The 21,397-nt window shown below is 47.4% G+C and overlaps 1 protein-coding gene across 1 annotated transcript; it reads right to left on the minus strand.

The window, feature by feature from the left end:
* Positions 1–7,897: 7,897 nt before the first annotated feature.
* On the minus strand, positions 7,898–20,485 carry ELP6 (elongator acetyltransferase complex subunit 6). The gene is made up of 7 exons (XM_059160749.1): positions 20,303–20,485; positions 18,694–18,772; positions 17,244–17,314; positions 14,459–14,577; positions 12,670–12,871; positions 10,537–10,683; positions 7,898–9,414 (listed from the first exon to the last, which is right to left on the minus strand). Exons 1-7 carry the CDS (start codon positions 20,354–20,356, stop codon positions 9,286–9,288), a joined length of 801 nt encoding a protein of 266 aa, XP_059016732.1. The 5' UTR covers positions 20,357–20,485; the 3' UTR covers positions 7,898–9,285.
* Between the last annotated feature and the right edge of the window lie 912 nt (positions 20,486–21,397).

Here is a 21,397-nt window from a genome sequence, read left to right on the forward strand (position 1 = left end):
GGTTTTAATTTGTATTCCCCTGTTAGGTAATGATATAGAACATTTTCTTATGAGCCTATTGGCCATTCCTATGTCTGCTTGGGTGACATGTTTGTTCAAATCTTTTGCCTATTATTTAACTGGATTGTCTTTTTTTTTTTTTAAGATTTTATTTATTTGACAGAGATCATAAGTAGGCAGAGAAGCAGGCAGAGAAGGAGGAAAGCAGGCTCCCTGCTGAGCAGAGAGCCCAATGCAGGCTCTCTGAGCCACCCAGGTGCCCCTAACTGGGTTGTCTTCTTAATGAGGTATGTTTTTTATATATTCTGGACACAAGTCTATTATGGTATATATGACTTACAAATAATTTTGTTAAAAAAATAGAATGGATAATTATTTTAGAAATAAAGTACTAAAACTGGCACAACGAAGAAAAGTTATCATATGTAAAGAGCAATAACAAAGAAATACTTTTAAACTACCTCTGAAAAATTACTTTACCTTGACCAAGGTAAGTCCTAATTTGGGATAAAATAAACTAATAATTTGTCTGGATACAAAAAGTAGTGTGTTCTGGGGCACCTGGGTGGCTCAGTGGGTTAAAGCCTCTGCCTTCGGCTCAGGTCATGATCCCAGGATCGGGCTCTCTGTTCAGTAGGGAGTCTGCTTTCCCCTCTCTCTCCCTGCTTGCCTCTCTGCCTAGTTGTGATCTCTGTCTGTCAAATAAATAAATAAAATCTTTAAAAAAAAAAAAAAGTAGTAAGTTCCTCAACATGGTTTATGAGGCATATATTGCTCTTTTTTGGGTAAGCTTTATTTATTTGAAAGGGGGGAGGGGAAGAGGGAAGAGGAAGAGAATCCTCAAGTAGACTGTCTGCTGAGCACAGAACATGACACGGGGCTCAAACCTACGACCCTGAGATCATGACCTGAGCCGAAACCAAGAGTCAGATGCTCAATCAACTGAGCCACCTAGGTACCCTGAGGCATACATTGTTCTAATGCTCAAACACAGCCAAGCTAACAATTATTTAACAAAAAATTATAGCTCATCTTTCTTACAAATACAGATTGCATAGAAGCTCAATAATATTCACTTAAAAATTTTAACAAGCCTAACATAAGCAGTACGTTATAGAAAATAGAACAAATACCAGTAAAACAAGGCTGCAAAAGGAATTTAGCGCTCACACAACAGAGAGATGCTCAACACATGCACAGGAAAAATAGTGCCAGTACCTCAATGAGGCTGAGAAAGTACAGAATTCACTAATGATTACTGGTTAAACTGTAAAGGTGGGGGGGAGCAAGAGATTAAGGAGGAGCATTTCTTTTTTCTTTCCCTTTCCAAGGTTATTTCACTAACTTGATAATTAATGTATTTTAAAAGTAAGAATTACTATAAAATATGTTTCCTATTCCCTTAAAAACAGAAATTAAAACAACAAATACCAGAGTGCCCAGGTGGCTCAGTCATTAGGTATTTGCCTTCAGCTCAGGTCATGATTCCAGGATCCTAGGATCGAGCCCTGAATAGGGCTCCCTGCTAGGTGGGAAGCCTGCTTCTCCCTCTCCCACTCCCCCTGCTTCTGTTCCCTCTCTCGCTGCATCTCTCTGTCAAATAAATAAAAAATTTTTAAAATCTTAAAAAAAAAATACCTTCATGCCACTCCTTTTTTGTTTGTTTGTTTAAAGATTTATTTGAGAGAGAGAGAGGGAGGAAGGCAGGGAGGGAGAGCACAGAGGGAGAGGGAGAAACAGACTCCCTGCTGAGTGGAGAGCCCAACACAGGGCTCCATCCCAGGACCCTGAGATCATGACCTGAGCTGAAGGCAACGCTTAACCAACTCAACCACCCAAGTGTCCCATGTCCTTTCACACCACTCTTAACAGATTTCAAAATGCTGACTGAAGTTATTCATGGGAAATAAAGTATTCGAGCTGTGTCAAACTAAAAAGACTTTTCCATACTAAAGAAAACCATTGGGGCGCCTGGGTGGCTCAGTGGGTTAAAGCCTCTTCCTTTGGCTCAGGTCATGATCTCAGGGTCCTGGGATCGAGCCCCACATCGGGCTCTCTGCTCAGTGGGGACCCTGCTTCCTCCTCTCTCTCTCTGCCTGCCTCTCTGCCTACTTGTGGTCTCTCTCTGTCAAATAAATAAATAAAATCTTTAAAAAAAAAAAAAAGAAAAGAAAACCATTAACAAAACACACTGACTGGCTAGAAGAAGAAATTTGTAAATGATATACATCTATATATAATATAAGGAGTTAATACCTAAAATACATTAAAAAAAAAAAACCTCCTACGACTCAACACCAAAAAAAAGTCCAATTAAAAAATGGGCAAAGGACCTTGGAAAGACATTTTTCAAGAAGACATCCAAATGGCCAACAGACACATGAACAGATGCTCAACATCACTTATCATAAGAGAAATGTAAATCCAAACCACAATGAGGTATCACTTCATACCTGTCAGATGGCTAGAATCAAAAACACAACAAGTAACAACATTGGGAAGGATGTGGGGGGAAAAGGAACTCTCAGGCACTATTGATTAGAAGGTAAATTGGTGTAGCCATTGTGGAAAGCAATACGGACTTCCTCAAAAAATTAAAAACAGAAATACTATATGACTCGGTAACTCTACTTTGGGATATTTACTCAAAGAAAACAAAAAGAGGGGTGCCTGGGTGGCTCAGTGGGTTAAAGCCTCTGCCTTCGGCTCAGGTCATGATCCCAGGGTCCTGGGATCGAGCCCCGCATCGGTCTCTCTGCTCAGTGGGGAGCCTGCTTCCTCCTCTCTCTCTCTGCCGGCCTCTCTGCCTACTTGTAATCTCTGTCTGTCAAATAAAATAAATAAAATATTAAAAAAAAAAAAGAAAAAAGAAAACAGAAAGAAACATAAAGAAAACAAGAACACTAATTTGAAAACATAATGCACCCCTATGTTTATCACAGCACTATTTACTATAGTGAATACAAGATATGAAGCAACTCAAGTTTCCCTCCATAGATGAATGGATAAAGATGTCACACACACACACACACACACACGCACACGTGCGTTAGGATATTACTCAGCTATAAAAAAGAATGAGCCGTTGCCATGGGTGACAACATAGATGGACCTAGAGGAGACCATGCTAAGTGAAGTAAGTCAGACACAGAAAGACAAATACTGTATGATTTCACTTATATGTGGAAACTAAAAATGAAAACTAAAAAAACAGAAACAGATTTGTAAGTCCAGAGAACTGGCGACTGCCGGAGGGGAGGAGGGGAGGACGACGGACAAAATAAGTCAAGGGGATCAAGAGGTACAAACTTCCTGTTATAAAGTAAATAAATAGCAGGAATGCAAAATACAGCATGAGAAATTTAGCCAGTAACAGTGTAATAACTTTGTATGGTGCCTAACGAGAATTACCATTACTTGTATGGTGGTGAGCACTGCATAATGTATGTAACTTTCGAACCATTTTGTTGTACACCTGAAACTAATAATGTAAATTAACTATACTTCTATTAAAAAATTTGCCCTATTTAAAGTTAAAATAAGCAAGATTGGCATTATTTGCAGATGCTAATATCTGAAAAAAGGAAAACATGAAAAAATATCTAAAAATTCAGGAATCGCAATTAGAGATTAGTTTAGAAAAACTAAAATAAGTTATACCTTTTAAAAAGTCAACTACAGGGGCACCTGGGTGGCTCAGTGGGTTAAGCCTCTGCCTTTGGCTCAGGTCATGATCTCAGGGTCCTGGGATTGAGCCCCACATCTGGCTCTTTGCTCAGCAGGGAGCCTGCCTTCCCCTCCCCCTCTGCCTGCCTCTCTGCCTCCTTGTGATTTCTCTCTCTGTCAAATAAATAAATAAAATCTAAAAAAAAAAAAAGTCACTACATCCCTATGTCAAAGACACCGTAGAAAAATCCACAAAATTGGGGGCACTTGGGTGGCAGAGTTGGTTAGGCATCCAGCCCTTCTCAGGTCTTGATCTCAGAATCATGGGTTCAGGCCCTGTGTTGGGTGCCATGCTGGGTATGGAGACTACTTAAAACAAAACAAAAAACCTAAAAAACTCTATAAAACCAGATCATTTCTTCTCCATTAATAAAAAGCACTTAATAAGAGAGTATTAATTTCTTCACTAATTTTTTAAATAAAATGATACAACTACAATTTTTAAAATGAGAACAAAATATCCTTGAAGGATACTTTACGGAGTTTAGTACCAAGTTGGTGAAATTCATCTGGATAAATAAGTGGGACTGGTACCCTTTTAATAAAGGCTCCTGAGAGCAGACATATACTAACTTTTCAATACCTAGTAAAAACAAATTTCAGAAAAGCTCAATTTTAAGAACTTTACATATAAATAAACCCAAACTACATAACAAGAAAGGATTACTACTTTTCAGTAAATCCTGTTGGGCTATTTAGTTAGCATGGAGACAAATTATAATACTGTAGCAAATTCTTTTTTTTTTTTTTTAAGGATTTTGTTTATTTATTTGATGGACAGAGATCACAAGTTAGCAGAGATGCAGGCAGAGAGAGAGGGAGAAGCAGGCTCCCTGTTGAGCAGAGAGCCTGATGCCAGGCTCCATCTCAGAACCCTGGGATCACGACCAGAGCTGAATGCAGAGGCTTTAACCCACTGAGCCACCCAGGCGCCCCAATACTGTAGCAAATTCCAAATCAGTTAACTTGAAGGATATTTTAAAAATTATTTTAAGCTAGAAACAACAAAAACAACAACAAAGCACAGCACCTTCATCCCACTCAGGAAGGAAAATACCTCTCCCAAATCCTGAAGAACTAAGGTACTATCAGAGACAAAACGGGAGTAATTCCAAGGTCTTGTTCAAAAAGTATTGCCTCCAGGGGTGCCTGGGTGGCTCAGTGGGTTGAGCCGCTGCCTTCGGCTCAGGTCATGATCTCAGGGTCCTGGGATCGAGTCCCGCATCGGGCTCTCTGCTCAGCAGGGAGCCTGCTTCCCTCTCTCTCTCTCTGCCTGCCTCTCTGTCTACTGTGATCTCTCTCTGTCAAATAAATAAATAAAATCTTTAAAAATAAAAAGTATTGCCTCCATAACTTCTTCCCCAATTCTCTGCTCCCTCAACAAAAGCAAAAAAGTGATGGGGAAATAATTGCTCTTTCCTGTGACGATCAGCCTGTCACCGTCCATTACTTGAGTTGTTTTGATGGCCCTCAACATCAATCTCCTCTGGGTCACATTACTTAGACGCCTGTTTCCTAGCTCCCATCAGAGCACAGCAGGTGCCTTTAGGATTGTCTTTATCTTAATGGTCTCTTAAATAAAACCGGTAGTCCACAAATATTTCTTGAACTAATGCATATTGGAATAGAAAACAAATCTTTCTGAAGATAAAATGTTTTTAAAAGTAGAAAAATACAGGGCACCTGGGTGGCTCAGTGGTTAAGCCGCTGCCTTCGGCTCAGGTCATGAACTCAGGGTCCTGGGATCGAGTCCCACATCAGGCTCTCTGCTCAGCAGGGAGCCTGATTCCCTCTCTCTCTCTCTGCCTGCCTCTCTGTCTACTGTGATCTCTCTCTGTCAAATAAATAAATAAAATCTTTAAAAATAAAATAAAATAAAATAAAATAAAAAAATAAAAGTAGAAAAATACATACATGAACAAATGATAAAATCCTTTCCAAAATATTACAAAGAATGGATAAAACAAGGTTGACCCCAGATTCTAACTGATAAGTGATTAAAGGTGAGGAATACATTCTCCACACATGGGAAAATAGAGAGAGAAAATCAGCCTAGTTAAAGAAGTGTCCGTTTTCACACAACTCTACACAACTGTTGAACTCGTAAAAGATAAGTTAAATCCAATGCTGGTGGAGGAAAACTTACAGATAACTGTTAACCGGCTCCATCATTCTGAAGGACAATATGATACCACGGGAGGGCCGGTCCACGTTTTGTTCTGCCTTTTTTTTTTTTTTAAAGATTTTTTTTTTTTTTTAATTCATTTGAGAGAGAGAGACAGTGAGAGAGAGAGCATGAGCAAGGAGAAGGTCAGAGGAAGAAGCAGACTCCCCATGGAGCTGGGAGCCCAATGCGGGACTCGATCCCGGGACTCCGGGATCATGACCTGAGCGGAAGGCAGTCGTCCAACCAACTGAGCCACCCAGGCGTCCCTTGTTCTGCCTTTTTTTTTTTTTTTTTTAAATTTTATTTATCAGAGAGAGAGAGGGGGAGAGAGCAAGCACAGGCAGACAGAATGGCAGGCAGAGGCAGAGGGAGAAGCAGGCTCCCTGCTGAGCAAGGAGCCCGATGTGGGACTCGATCCCAGGACGCTGGGATCATGACCTGAGCCGAAGGCAGCTGCTTAACCAACTGAGCCACCCAGGCGTCCCTGTTCTGCCTTTTTAATTTGGTTGGCTCCACGCCCACTATGAGGCTTGAACTCAGGACTGGAAGCCAAGAGTCACATGTTCTACCAACTGAGCCATGCAGGTGCCCCAATCCATGCTTTAATTCAAAAACTCCACTTCAGGGAGAAGACTAAAATTTCATCATCCCTCACTTTCATAGGTCCCTTCCCCCTGCTTTTTTAAAGTTTATTTTCTTTTTAGTCATCTCTATACCCAGTGTGGGGCTTGAACTCACAACCCGGAGATCAAGAGTCACATGCTCTTTCAACAGAGCCAGTCAGGTACCCCTTCCCTGTTTTATTTATAGCACTTAGCACAGTCTAACTCTACATAGATTACTTCTCAATTTCTTGCAGGCAGAGACCTGCTCTGTCATGGTCATATCCTCAGTGCCTACAGCAGCCTGCCACATAGAAGGTGCTTAATATTTGTTGAATGACTGTATGAATGTTCTCAGGTAACAAGTATTTATCCCACCTTCAAAAAGGTATAGTATATAAAATTCCTAGGGCACCTGGCTGGCTCAGTTGGAGCATGCGACTCTCAATTTCAGGGTTTTCAGTTCGAGCCCCATGTTGGGGACAGAGATTGCTTAAAAACAAAATCTTTATAATTTTTTTTCTTTATAATTTTTTAAAAAAGATTTTATTTATTTGACAGAGAGATCACAGTAGGTGAGAGAGAGAGAGAGAGAGAGGGAGAGGGAGGAGGAAGCAGGATCCCCGCCAAGCAGAGAGCCCAATGTGGGACTCGATCCCAGGACCCCAAGATCACGACCTGAGCCGAAGGCAGAGGCTTAACCCATTGAGCCACCCAGGTGCCCAATATAACTTTTTTTTAAAAGATTTTATTTATTTGAAGAGAGCAGAGATAAAGTATGAACAGTGGGGAAGGGCAGAAGGAAAGGGAGAAGCAGACTTGCCACTGAGCAGGGAGCCTGATGTGGGGTTTGATCCCAGGACCCTAGCATCATGACCCAAGTTGAAGGCAGATGCTTAACCAATTGAGCACCCAGATACCCCCAAAATAACATCTTTAATGAGATTAAAAATAGTAACATAGTATTTGTAACACAATTTATAATTACAAATCCCAGAACCTATCCTCAGAGAATAGCAGAGCAAATTAGGATAATGACACCATAAAATGCTCAATAACCATTAAATGTTAAAATATAGTGAACTCAGGGACACCTGGGTGGCTCCATCAGTTAAGCATCTACCTTTGGCTCAGGTCATGATCCCGGGGTCCTAGGACAGAGGCCCGAGTCGGGCTCCCTGCTAAGTGGGGAGCCTGCTTCTCCCTCTCCCTCAGCTTGTGCTCCCCCCCTCAAATGAATAAAATCTTATATAAAAAATTTAATTAATTTACAAATTAATTAAGTGAAGTTAATTAAGTGAAGTAAGTAAATTTGTGAATTTAAATTGTAAATTAAGTGAAAAAACAGAATAACAACATTCATATAAAAAAAGATTCAGGGTGCCATGCCCATTCAGAACTGTAGCTCAGATGAAGCTGGTATTAATACTGAAGAGTATTCATAAAAGAATCATTAGATTCTTCAATAACTATAATTTTCAAATATTCTATCAGGTCTGTGATATTTTGGGAAGAAAAGTAGCTACTATTACTGGTTATTAGTAGGATAACCAACACAACGGTATGACTTGAGGGGAGGAGCAATGAATTGTTCCCTTTTACAAAAACTAAAAAATGTGAGAAGTAGAATTTTATTTTATTTTATTTTATTAAAGATTTTATTTATTTATTTGAGAGAGAGGAGGTGAGAGAGAGCATGAGCGAGGAGAAGGTCAGAGGGAGAAACAGATTCCCTGTGAAGCTGGGAGCCCGATGCGGGACTCGATCCCAGGACTCCAAGATCATGACCTGAGCCGAAAGCAGTCGTCCAACCAACTGAGCCACCCAGGCGTCCCGAGAAGTGGAATTTTGAAAACAGATATAAATTTCCTCAGTCCCTGCAGAGCAGTGTTCATTTTATTTTTTTTTTAAATCAAATTCATTGCGGTATAATCAGCATGCAATAAAAATGTACACACTTTAAGGGACTGCCCCTGGGGTCTACCCTGCGCCCATCTTGACTGACGGGCATCTATGGGACACTGGGGCTAGAGCTCACCTCTTTGGTTTTCGCAGGTGAGGGAGGCAGCAACTTGCCAAGGCGCCATCCCTCCTGGCAGCAAGAACACTCCTTACCCCTCCCACCAAGCCAGGAAGCATCACGTGCCAGGGACCCCAGAACCAGGAGGGAGGGAAGCCGTGAACCGAGTGGCGCCTCTGGTTTCTGGGAGGCTCGGTCAGCAAGTGCAGACTTCAGTCAGGCTTTGGTGCCTACAGCTGCTCTCCAGCCTTGAGTGCACTGCCAAGCCTCTTTAAACTGGTTTTCTTACTGGACTGAAGGGCAAATACCTCTGCAGGATGCAAGTAAAAATGAAATGTGACAGCCCATCACGAGGAAGCCAAGATATGGGGCTCTCCTCATGCCAGCCACGATTACTCACGGTGTCCCTCAGGTGCCTGCCACCCGGGACCATCTCCTAGCTGGCACATTCATACCCCTGCTGGGTGGTCGAGGCGAAAGCACATTTAAGCGTATTTAAGGGAAGGCTCCCAGCACCATTTTCACCTGGGTTCGACATGTGGCATCTCTCTCTGCAGAGGCTGGATAACCACTCCCTCTGCGTTTTCTGCCCAGGGCCCTGGGGAACGAGGGCGTCCATCACGGCCCCATTCCGCTGCCCCGCACCGCAGCGGGGCTGCCGGTCCAGGCTGAAATGCCACTTCAAAGGTGTACAGGTCCATTCTGACCCATTGCTCTATCTTTCACATCTGAAAATGGTCCAAGGTCACTCCATGTGCTCCTCAATCAGGTCACAGAACAGCAGGAGACATTCCTTTGGCAAAAAAGGACACACTTTTGTCCTGTATCTTGTACTGGTAAGTGAGGCTCCGGTCCCGCTGGGCCGCAGGCTGTGATGGTGTCCGCCAGAGGATCCTCAGCTACAGGGACAAGGAGAAGAATGAAAGAGAAGCAGAGCTCCCACGTCCCTGCCTCCTCCACCCCCCGCGACCGAGGCCTGCAGGGGGTCCCAGTCACATGCCACGCAGCCATGCGACCCACTTCGGAAACAAAGCTTATTACCAGCTAACTAAAACTAACCCTTCAGTCTAGGAGTGATATCTGCTCGTTACAGAAAATGTGTAAGAGAAGGAAAGAGAAAAACAGCCCTCCAGGGAAAAACTGCTTAAGTGTTTTTATTTTCTCTTTTGGTCTTTTTTTCTATGTGTGGTTTTGTTGGCTATCCTGATTCTGAAAATCAGCTCATGAGAGTCAGTACATTCAATCAGGCTCAGGAAGGCTAGACATTTATTCTGATGATGTCTCAATGCTAGGCATGCGAGAACGCTCTGGGGGCCTGGCCTCGGAGAACCTCCTCTGAACCCTTTGCTCACACGGTGCACATAGGTGCCACCAACACAGCATCCCTGGGCTTGCCCTTTTCTTTTCTTTTCTAACTCTGGGCCAAAACTCTCACCCATGCTTAATGCGTCGAGAGTGGTCAATGTCAAGGTAACCTGGAAGCCATGGCAGGGGCTTTGGGGGATATTCCGAGACAGAAGTTCTAGAAGGCAGAGAACCCCTTGGGTGGGGGTAGAACCCCTTGGGTGGGGTCCTTCCCAAGACAGGACTCTAAGCTTCTGCCCAAGTTCTCAAACATTCTGGTCAGAGGCAGCAGTGGGGTGGCAGCACCCCCAGCCACAGGGAAAGGTCCTCCCAGGTCTGTAGCTTAAAAGGAGCAGCACTGCCGAGTATACCAAGCCTGCTGTGGCCCTGCAGAGGCCTTCCGCTGCTGGACAGCAGAATTCTGCTCCAGATGGCAGTGTCCTTTTTAGAAGTCCCACTTCGGGCACAAATGGGACCACCGTGGAAAATGTGCACCGCTGTGTGAGGCTAGCCCCATCTGGAACAGACTCTGTCTTGCATTCACACGACTCCTGAGGTTTCCCTTGTACCCGAAGGAACGCCCCAACCCAACAACCCCTAGGGCCCGACACCATCCCATGCAAGGCCTCGGCTCAGGCACAGAAGCAGTAACTTGTGCCCCATGAGCCCCTGCGCACCTGCCCGTGCACATCCCTGCAGAAGCCCGTAGCCAGGCCCTCGGCCCGCAGGATCAGGTGGCTCTGGTGACTAAGGCCATTCAAGAGGATGTCATTCTCCTCGTCCTCGGCGTCTCCACTGTCATGTACCAGGGCCACGATGTTTCCCTGCAACAGAGAGTCAAGTTGAGAAGCTGCTCCTCCAGGCAGGGCCATCGAGGGGCCCCGGGATTTCAGGGCCTCCAATCCCCTGCACATCTTCACCCTGATCAGCCTCCACGCTACTGCTGTGGCTAGGAAGGATGCCTGCTTACGCTCCAAGACCCTAATTCCAGCCTCGCCAGCACATCCAACCAGCTCAATCCCACCAGCTCAATCCCTCTTAAACTAAGCTCAGCTTGGCCTGTGGTCCTCCATGTTAGCAGAAAGTGCCGCCTTTCTGCCAGGCTCCCGTTCTTCCGGTCCGCGGCTCCTGAGTGCTCAGCACGGGCCAGACCGCAGCGGAGATCAGAGGGCAGTGGTGTGGGCCTGGAGATGACACAGGACACAGGCCAGGAGAAAAGGCAGCATGGGGGACTGAGGGAGCCCAGGAAGAGGCATCCTATCTGGCCCAGCGGAGAGGGTCAGGAGATGGCCGCATGTGAGCAGAGGCAGAAGGGCAGGCAGGAGCTGGCCAACCAGAACCACAGGGGGAGGTCGACCCGCTGAAGGGGCTACGCTGTAAGTCCTTTCAGAGGCACACTCTCCAGTCATTAAAAAGAAGAAAGCAGGGGTGCCTAGGTGGCTCAGAGGGTTAAAGCCTCTGCCTTCGGCTCAGGTCATGATCCCAGGGTCTTGGGATCAAGCCCCACATTGGGCTCTCTGCTCAGCAGGGAGCCTGCTTCCTCCTCTCTCTGCCTGCCTCTCTGCCTACTTGTGATCTCTGTCTGTCAAATAAATAAATAAAATCTTAAGAAAAAAAAAAAAAGAAGAAAGCAGACTCAAGTGTTCCGTTCTTAGGCAACAGACACCAAAATACAGGTGTGTTATGAAATGGCATGGCAGGTGACCAGTGACGGGAAGAAAAACACAGGACAACAGGAAACACACACACTACATAAACATGTTCACAATTGCACAGACTCTCGGGAAAGATATCCACGTGGGGGAAGAGACCGCTACTTTGTACTACTCTTTGTGCTACTTACTTTTTTCTTTCTTAAACTATTCTCAAGTTTTACTTTTTGAATTGAAAGAGGTATTTTTCCAAACCGAGGGTAGCAGCAGGCCACAGAGCAAGCTAAGCTGCAGGCAGTATGCCTGCCGTGTGGCTGATGGCTCCCTCCACGCCCCTTCCGGTCCCTCCTCCTCCCGTTCTCTCTGTTGCCGGGCTCCCGGCGCCTGTGACTGCAGCCCTGTGGTCCCTGGAGTTCCCCCGAGCCTGGCTGCCAGGCAGGCCCCTGCACAGGAGGGTTCAACATGCCCTGCTGGGAACATACAGCCCCGGCTGACTCCACTAGCTCACCTCACCCTCTGCCCAGCACCGCGGCCTGACCGCACGGCGCTGAGGGTCACAGGCGCCTGCCAGGGGCACCATCACATGCTGAAGAACGGCCGCCGGGAGCCAGATGCTGTGTGGGTGTGTTGCAAACTTCGTGTCACTAAACTCCTGCCATTGGGTTCCCGTGAGGCAGGCACCAAAGCCATTCCTATATCTTATAGATGGGTCTACTCCCATTGCTCTGTGTTGGCAAAATCCCCATTTTTGCCTCATCATTTGACAGTTAACAGTTATGTCCTATACTTGCATCACATCTCACAATTTTTTTACAGCAGTTTATACCTTAACTGATCTTCAAAGTCCATGCAGAGTGACAATGACTTCTCCCAGGACATGAAGCAACGTGTGCCGGAGCTAGGACTGCTGTAGTACCACACATGACCGGCTACCGTCAAGACAGTACCGGTCAACCTTTTCATTTGGAGGCCCTTATTTTTTAACAGTGGCAAGTAGGGGAGTGGAGGATGGCAGACCAAAAGATTTCTGGGCCTACCAGCATAAAGCCAAACCCCAAGGTGAATCCTCAAGAAAGAGCACCGCAAGCAAGGGAGGTATGGACCCGCCTGGGCCCATGGAGGTCAGAGCGGGAGCACAAAGAGCAGGCCGATCAATACCTTTTGTTCCCAGCACACAGCAACTCTGCAGTAGTGCATGAAGTCCAACACAGCTACTGCCCCCAGGCCCAGGCTCAGCAGCACACTGAGGTCGTCCACCAGCAGGACCGGGTACCTCCAGGTGGCCTGTCCGTCCTCCATGGGCTTCAGAGCCTCTCGGACAAACTCATACAGGGGCTGCAGGTTCCCCACATCGGCCTCCCTGGAACATCAAGCACGACTCATTAGCGAGTTCTCTCTCTATGAATGTTTATCTGGGACCGAGAAGCCTCACAGGAACAGGCAGAGGGGAGGCAAAGAACTGGATCACAGGCCTCAGCCAAAGGGGTTCCTGATCTGGTTGGAAAGAAAAGGTATGCGTGCACACACAAGCGGGCTGTACTTCACTCTTTGAGGCCTAGGAGGTACAAAGCACTGGGGGACACAAAATAAACAGCCTCCCTAACGAGACACCATGCCACCCCTCCACCTAAGAGCTAAAGCATCGGAAGATTAACCTGGATTAGGCAGGCAGGAGAAGCCTTCCCGGGAGGCCGTCATGGGGACAAAAAGCTAAACAGCAATTCAGGTGACCTAGCGGTGAGGGACCAAGGTCTAAGGGCTGTTTGTGTACCAAACAGATTCCGCCTGTTTCTGAACAAGCCTCCCCAGTGTCTACCCAGAGCGGACACCTCCCAGCAACAGAGGCTCAAAAAGGACCAGAGCACAGGGCCTAGGCACCAGCCCACACCCCAGGTCTGAGCTCCACTAACAGCAAGGACAGCAACTTCCCACAGCCTGGGAGGTGAAGAGTAACCAGGCCCATCATTCCGAAGAAGACACCCAGGTTCGGAGATGGTAAAGGCTTTGTGCAAGATCACACGCACAGGGTCGGGGCACGGGGCCTTCTGACTCTACACCGCCTTCCAGCCACTGCACAAGGCCCGGTCTTGTGGGAGGCGGGAGAGCTCAAGCAGGGACTCCCTTGTGGAGCAAAGGAGAGCAGCCACGTGGGGGGTCTGCACAGAGCTGTGTTTATGTCTGACACTCACAAAGGACAAGAAACAGGAAAACCAGTCTCAGAATAGCAAACCCAGGGTCAACAGATCTTTTCTTAAAGGGCAACAGTAAAATTTGAGGCTTGTGGGTCCTATGGTGTCTGCCTCAGCAACTCAACCCTGCCGCTGGAGTGCAAAACAGCCAGGACAATATGCAAACAAGGGAATGCAGCTATTCTAATAAAACTTTATCTACAGGGGTACCTGGGTGGCTCAGTGGGTTAAGCCTCCGCCTTAGGTCATGATCTCAGGGTCTTGGGATCGAGCCCCGCATCAGGCTCTCTACTCAGCGGGGAGCCTGCTTCCCCACCGCCTGCCAGCCTCTCTGCCTACTTGTGATCTCTCTCTCAAATAAATAAAAATATAAAATTTTTAAAAAACCCTTTATATACAAAAACAGGTAGCTGACCCACAGGCCGTACTTTGCTGAGCCCTGTACATCGAGCCAAAAACAGAACAAAGGTATGTGCTAAGGCTCTGAGCCAGGGTTGGAAAAAACATACTGTTCTGCCATACTCCCAGCAAATAACGCTTTCTATAACTTTTGGGTCAGCCATACGCCCTCTGGCCCATGAGGTCCATGAGCCAAGGGCTCTCTGATGAAGCCACAACACCAGGGAAGCGTCTGCCTTCTGGAGGCAGCTCCGTCCCCTCACATGCCACATGCCAGGGACAAGGAATCACAGAGCAAGCCTGATCTGGGTCCCCCCCACCCACTGGGTACTTCTGGGCAGGGGTGGGGGCTGACTGACCTGAGGAACTGCAGGGGGTGTGGCTCTGCCTGAGCCCGGAAGAAGACATCCACCGAAGACTTAAGTCCCTCGAGGAACACAAGCTGCCCACATTCCCGGGCCGCAGTCAGGCTGACACCCTGAACAACACGGGAGAGTGAATCACGGAGCCTTGCAGGCGAACCCGCCCCAGCGGCCAGACTCCAGCTCACAAGAGGGCACAGGACACATTCTAAGCCCCATAAACGTGCAGCTGTCCACCTTTGGTTGGGGCCCGTGCCTTCTTTCCACTGGGTGTCCCCAACCCACCAGCCCCACTGTGCCTTTATAGTTAATGGTCACTTCGCAAAGAACTGATGTTTTGCTTACACGTCTGTTTTCATCATGGCTCAATACTTGGCTTTAATTTGCAACAGTATCATGAAGTCTATCATAAACTCTTCAAATGCACGTATTTACCAAGTTAAGCACATTTAGAAACGATAATAATGACAGTAAAATGGTGGGAGTGGGCACCTGGGTGGCTTAGTGGGTTAAAGCCACTGCCTTCGGCTCGGGTCATGATCTCAGGGTCCTGGGATTGAGCCCTACATCGGGCTCTCTGCTCAGCAGGGAGCCTGCTTCCCTCTCTCTCTCTCTGCCTGCCTCTCTGCCTACTTGTGATCTCTGTCTTTCAAATAAATAAATAAAATCTTTAAAAAAAAAAAAAAAGTGGTGGGAGAATTACCAAGGTCTGAAAAGTGCTGGCTGCAGAAGAAAGGGCCAGATGCTGGCTCTGGACCTCACAAACCCTGTCAGGTGCGCCTCAGCGGCACAGGACCTCAGCGGGGCTCTGAGGTTCTCAGTAACACAGCTCCCAGACCGACTGCCAGGCTGCTGGCCACAGAGGACGATCTCATCAGCAGCAGGCTTTCCTTCTCCTCCCTCTTCCTCAGAGGCGGCACTCCCACGAGAGCTAGGGCGACACGAACTCCTGATGCACTAGTTCGGAGGTGGACAACGGAGGTGGCAACATAGGCTTTGCGGGCCACGATCTGTGCTATTACTCCTCAGCTCTGTAGAGTGAGGGAAGCCACACATGATGCATAAACAGATGGGTCAACCCCTGCTCTAGATCAGCCCTTTTCTTTTTTTTAAGTTTGTTTATTTTAAAAAATAATCTCTATACCTGATATGGGGCTCTTGATCCCTCAAGGATCAAGAGGTCATGGAATGAGCCAGCCAGGGGCCCCTAGACCAGAACTTCTCAATAGGGCTCTTCATGACCTAGCTGACTAAGAAGCTCTTAAGTCACCCAATTATAAGGCAGATCCTGGAGCGCCACTCCAGACTTCCAGAACCAGAAGATCTGCAGGCAGCGCCCAACGATCTGAATTTCGACAAACTCCCAAAGATGGATATAATCTAGATAGGCAGCCCGCTGCTCTATCTGTGCAGAAACAGGTCACATGGAACTCTCTAGAGACTCCTCATGCCCCTAGGCCAAGTCTCAAGTGTTCATTCACACCCCGGTGCCCTCCACTAAGCAGTACCATCAGCCCCACAGTGACCCCTGGCAGACAGAAAGACTCCTGCTCGTCACCTCTGCTCTCGCTCATTACCGTTCCGCTAACAGCAGTTCAGTAACACACCCAGAGCACGGAGGCTCACACTCCAGCCCTCCATGTGCCCAGTGCTGTGTGTGCCAGTCCTGCTGTGTCGACGACAACTCAAAGGTACCAATCTGGACACTAGCGAACGTTGATTTCTCATCCAGAAACACAGATGCTAGGGTCACAGAGACATGCTTCACAGACGTGGAATGTAACATGTTCTTTTTTTTTTTTTTAAGATTTTATTTATTTATTTGACAGACAGAGATCACAAGTAGGCAGAGAGGCAGGCAGAGAGAGAGGAGGAAGCAGGCTCCCTGCTGAGCAAAGAGCCCGATGTGGGGCTTGATCCCAGGACCCTGGGATCATGACCTGAGCCGAAGGCAGAGACTTTAACCCACTGAGCCACCCAGGTGCCCCTGTAACATGTTCTTAACATGACTGCTCTCTCTGAGCTCATGCTCTGACCTCTAACACAGGAACAACTTCTTTCTCTGCAGAGGATGGGAAAGAGTCTACCCTCCTCTTATGCTCTCATTAGTTTCTCCCCAACACAGTGACATCAGGCGGTGACATGGCCCAGTAGGAAAACTGACATTTCAATACATTGCTGCTAATGAGTGGCCTGCTTCTTTCCCTCTCTGAGGCGGGCCTACTAAAAACAAAAACAAAAACATAAAACAGTAAGCTCCCACAGTCACAGGTCAGGGGTGATGGCCTAGGCTAGGCCAGAAAGTTCACCAGCCTCTTGGCCATCTTATTCTTTCCTGCCTGCATCGATTAAGATGAGGGACAGGCCAAGATAAGATAAGGAGCTGGTGACAAAAGCACCTCTTCCCACATCCGGGGAGATGTAAGCTCTAAACTGAGAGAAAGACAGGAGGCACTCAGTTTGGGGGTAGAACAAGCTGTGATCTTCAACTCAGCAAAACTAAGATTAAAGCCCACACTAGAAGGAGAAAATCGTAACTGGTCCAGAGTCAGTAGAGTTGCACTGGATTAACAACAGATGTGGTTCTATAAACTAAATTAATAAAACAGGAAGAGATGTTGCCTTAGCCCTTCAGATAAGGGGTTCAGCACCCTGTGATTTCCTTAGTCACTCTCTTGCTAAGTTCTCTAGAACCCAGAGAGGGGAGACCAGCCTTGGCCCCACTCACACCGGCATGACCCACATACTCAGGGACTGCACCTCGGAGGTCTACAATATTTACCAACTTCCTTCCCACGATATTGTAGTGACTGAAGGACTGGACGAGTGCCACAAAGCAGACTTTACAATTAGCTAGAAAACAAAGCAAACAGATTTTTAATGAAGTCTTCACTTACAATCACTCTCATCTAGTTCATACTTCTGGAAACAAAAGCACTGGGGCAGGTCTAGACAGACTCAAGGGGCCTTGCAATATGACATACCCAATTTCATTCTAAGATGCACATTTTCTCATATATGTCTTATTTCATCGAACCTGAAATGTAATTCTGTTATGTGTACTACTAGGTATACCTTACTCTGTTCTATTTTAAACCAATTGTGGTTTGTTTGTTTTTTAAGATTTTTATTTATTTGATAGAGAGAATGATCATAAGTAGGCAGAGAGAGAGGGGGAAGCAGGCTCCCCACTGAGCAGAGAGCACGATGTGGGGCTCGATCCTAGGACCCTGAGATCATGACCTGAGCCAAAGGCAGAGGCTTAACCCACTGAGCCATCCAGATGCCTCATCCAACTGTGCTTTTTAAAAAACACTATTTGAAGATGCGTGGGTGGCTTAGTCAGTTAGGGGTCTGCCTTTGGCTCAGGTTTTGATCCCAGGGTCCTGGGGTAGAATCCTACATCAGGTTCCTTGCTCAGCAGGGAGCCCGCTTCTCCCTCTGCCTGCCACTCCCCCTGCTTGTGCTCTCCAATCTCTCCCTGAAAAATAAATAAAATCTTTTAAAAACAAATAAACAAACAAATAAATAAATAATGTTTTCTGTTTATTGTTGGCATACAGAAATACAACTAATTTTTTTTTAAAAACTGGTCTTATATCCAAGAAGTTATTAGGCCCTAGCTACCTTATGGAACACAATTAGTTCTAATAATTTAACCGTAGATTCTCTTGCTCTTTCAGTGCGGACAATAACATCATCTGGAAAAGAAAACAATTTTCAAAGCTGTGAATTATTACAACTAAGAGTGCCAAATGTCTACCCTCTATCTTGGCCTGGCTCAGCAGGGGCTCAAGAAGCAATCAGTTGATAAATGAGTCTCTTTTTCATCGTCTGTTTTCTTCTTCTAATCTGCTTCTATAAATTGCGCTGGCCCTACAGTTTCCCTCCCTACGTTCTTTAGGAAGCATCTCCTGCCCGGGCAACTTGTCAATGGATCCAGGTCCTAAGGACCTCAAGTACACAAGGATCAAGGAGCAACTAAATCAGGAGGCCACAAGAGTCTCCGTGAGACTGCACACACGCTTGGTGGAGAAGAGAAGATATGATATGGATACAGAGAGTACGTACCACCCTTTGGGAGGATGGGCAGGGAGCAAGGCGGTCAAGTAACCTATGACCTAATAAACAGCCATCTGGCTACCCAAACACCAAAGCCCTTGTTGGTTAACGCTATTCCCATTGTGTTTTGCCTTAGGTTTCTTTTTCTACAACATCAATGAATCCTGTACCTTTGAGGTAGAAGGAGAGAAAGTGGTGCACAAGGAAGCTGCCGTCTGTCTTGGCATCACAGAGTAGAGTCAGTTTCCCCTAAAAGTTAAGAGGAACACAAAAAGGTGAATTAGACTCCCTGGAAAGAGGTCAGTATCTTATACACACAGAGACACACACATGGATTACCAAAAAAAAAAAAAAAAGGAAATAAGTCAAAACAAAGGAAAGAAACAATACTTGAAGTGATTGCTTAAAGTGATTGAGTAAATCACTTGTTATAAGTAAGCATATCTCGGCTTCTACTTCTCCAAGGCAAGCAGAATGAAGTGCCTCATCTTCCTCATTCACCGTGGTACCTCAGGGACCAGTCCTGGGGAGAACAAGACCCTGAACAAAAGAAGCTTTTACTGTCAGAATCGAATAAAAATCACAGCCTGCCAAGATGGGAATGGGCGTTCATAAAACTAATCTGATCCAACTTAATTCCTATTTCTAATTCTGATACCAATTCTGTCCAATAGGGTGGGGGCAGAGGGGAGAAGTAATAGTTGGCAGACCTCCAGTAACAAGGTTCTCATCCCAGTGGCCCTAGATGAGAGCTCTGGTCATGGAAAGTCCTGGAAAGACTATATCTAAAGATGGACTCCACAGGGGCTGGATGCCTTGCTCCAGCCGCCTCTAGTTCCCCGTCAAAGGGAAGGTTGGGATCAAATGGTATCTGATAGGACACTTTCATGTTGTGAGTTTTCTTTCACTTATAAAATTTGAAAAATTGCACGATCAGACCTTGAGGGTTACCTCTAGTGTTGTCATTTCCTGGTGCCCACTCTGACCCCCCATTCCTCCACTCCGGCCCTGGGCGGAGCACTCTGGAGGTGCCCGAGGTAACTAGGAAGGTCGCCAGTGCCATCTGCAGGTTTGGGCAACTGACACCACAGGTTCCTAAAAAGGTCCGACTGGTACACATGGTGTTTTGGCTGCCTGGTGGAGCTTTCCATTTTCTTGGGAGGACAGAGTTTGTAAAATAAATCAGGTTGGTTTCCTGGAAGATGTAAGCCCCGGGCTAAAATGTGAAAAATTTCGGGATGCCCCGGAGTGCGGAGAAAACAAAGTGGCGGAGCTGTCGTGCCCCAGGCCGACTTGACAGAAGCCGACGCTGGCTGAGAGCAACTTGGAAGAGCAGCATTCAAGACCATGAGGAGGAAGAGGAGCAGCGTTCACTGCGACCTGCACAATGCCGCAGGGCCAGAGAGAGAAACTCAGGGCGAATGAGAAGCTAGTCTCCTGGGAAACGGGGAGAATCAAACTCCCGACTCTCAAGACAACCTCCTCCTCTGGGCGCCGGGAGCCAGTGAGCACGCCCAGGGCTCCCGGGTACAGGTCTGGGAACGTAAACCAATGCAGAGGCGGCCAAGCTCCCAAGGCACTTTGAGAGACGCCCACCCTCCGTAAGCGCCCGCGCCGAGCCCGGGTCCCCCGTCGGCCCTCCCCGGACTACAACTCCCAGGCGCCTCGGTGCCCCGCGGACGTCGCGTCTTTCCCAAGAGTCCACGTGCGCTTCATCCGGGCATGCGGTCTTCCGCCACGCTCCGGGGCCCGCCCCCTTCCCGCCGCGCGGCCTCTTACCTGCTCCGCCCTGTCAGGGGTGGTGTTGAGAAGGTTATTGAGTTCTGGGAACATCCCGAGCTCTGGGTTCGACTGTCCCAGACCGGGAGTCGGGGCTGCGGCGGGGACGACAGAGACCAGGGAGCTGCACACCACTCGAGCCCGCGCGGAGGAAGCGCGCACGCGCAACACCGCTTCCTGGCTCCGCCGCAGCCAATCAGGCGGGCGCCTGGACCTGGGCGCTGCGGGCGCACGCGCGAGGGTGCCCTTCCGGCTGGGGTAGGGGCCGGGGCGCAAATCCTGCGGTGACTTCTCGGGGCTGGGCCTGCTGGGCGGTGGTCTTCGAGTGCCCGCGAGACGGGTCTTTTCCGCCTTCCCTTGGCCTCGCTCTCTCCCCAGCCCCGGGCCTCGGGACAGTGCAGTCAGCCCCTCCACCCGTACCTTTCGAGCTCCTGCTGTGTGTCCTCCCAAGTCTCTAAGTTCGGGCTACTTAGGGAGCGAGATGGGTGAGGATGCCCGCGCTTTCTCGCAAAACAGAAAACAAACGTAATAATCACGGGATTGTGTATGGAAGGGTTCTTGGGGGGTGGGGAGCACAAGCTGGGTAAGGGGGTAACGGGGTGGGGGGAAGGATAGGTTAGGAATTAAAGAGGTTATCAAGGTAGGCTCGCTGTGAAAATGTGATCGGAGCACACCTTGTATGCTCCCACTAAGGGCTTTTGCACCAACTGTGCCTGCCTCCTGGAATGCTGTTCTCCCAGACACTCGGAAGATTTAAAAAATCCCCCACTTGTTCCAGGTCTTTGCTCAGATATCACTAATCTTCGAGGCCTTCTCTGACGATTCTGTTTAAATTGCAAACTGCCCTTTCCCCAACACTTAACCCCTGCGTTCTTTTTTCCATACATTTATATCTTACTATATATAGTTCTCGTGTACCACAGTGAGCCTTAGAGCACCAAATCACGTTTATTGACTCATTGCCAAGGAGAGAAGTAGCATACTAGTAGAGTCCTGGGACTTCACGGAGCAAAGGAAAGGCAGTTTTAGGATTTGGGAAAGGATGGAGTTCAAGTGAAATTTAAATGAAATGGTGTTTGTCGATAGGCTGGAAAC

The sequence above is a fragment of the Mustela lutreola genome, chromosome 2 (genome assembly GCF_030435805.1).
Source record: "Mustela lutreola isolate mMusLut2 chromosome 2, mMusLut2.pri, whole genome shotgun sequence".
Lineage (NCBI taxonomy): Eukaryota > Metazoa > Chordata > Mammalia > Carnivora > Mustelidae > Mustela > Mustela lutreola.

What these genes read in the sequence shown, in the direction of transcription:
- ELP6 (XM_059160749.1), bottom strand. Translation starts at nt 20,356, where the DNA reads ATGTTCCCAGAACTCAATAACCTTCTCAACACCACCCCTGACAGGGCG. An exon ending in CCCCTGACAGGGCGGAGCAG is followed by an intron (nt 18,773 to 20,302) that starts GTAAGAGGCCGC and finishes CTTAACTTTTAG; the next exon opens with GGGAAACTGACTCTACTCTG. An exon ending in ATATCGTGGGAAGGAAGTTG is followed by an intron (nt 14,578 to 17,243) that starts GTAAATATTGTA and finishes CGTGTTGTTCAG; the next exon opens with GGTGTCAGCCTGACTGCGGC.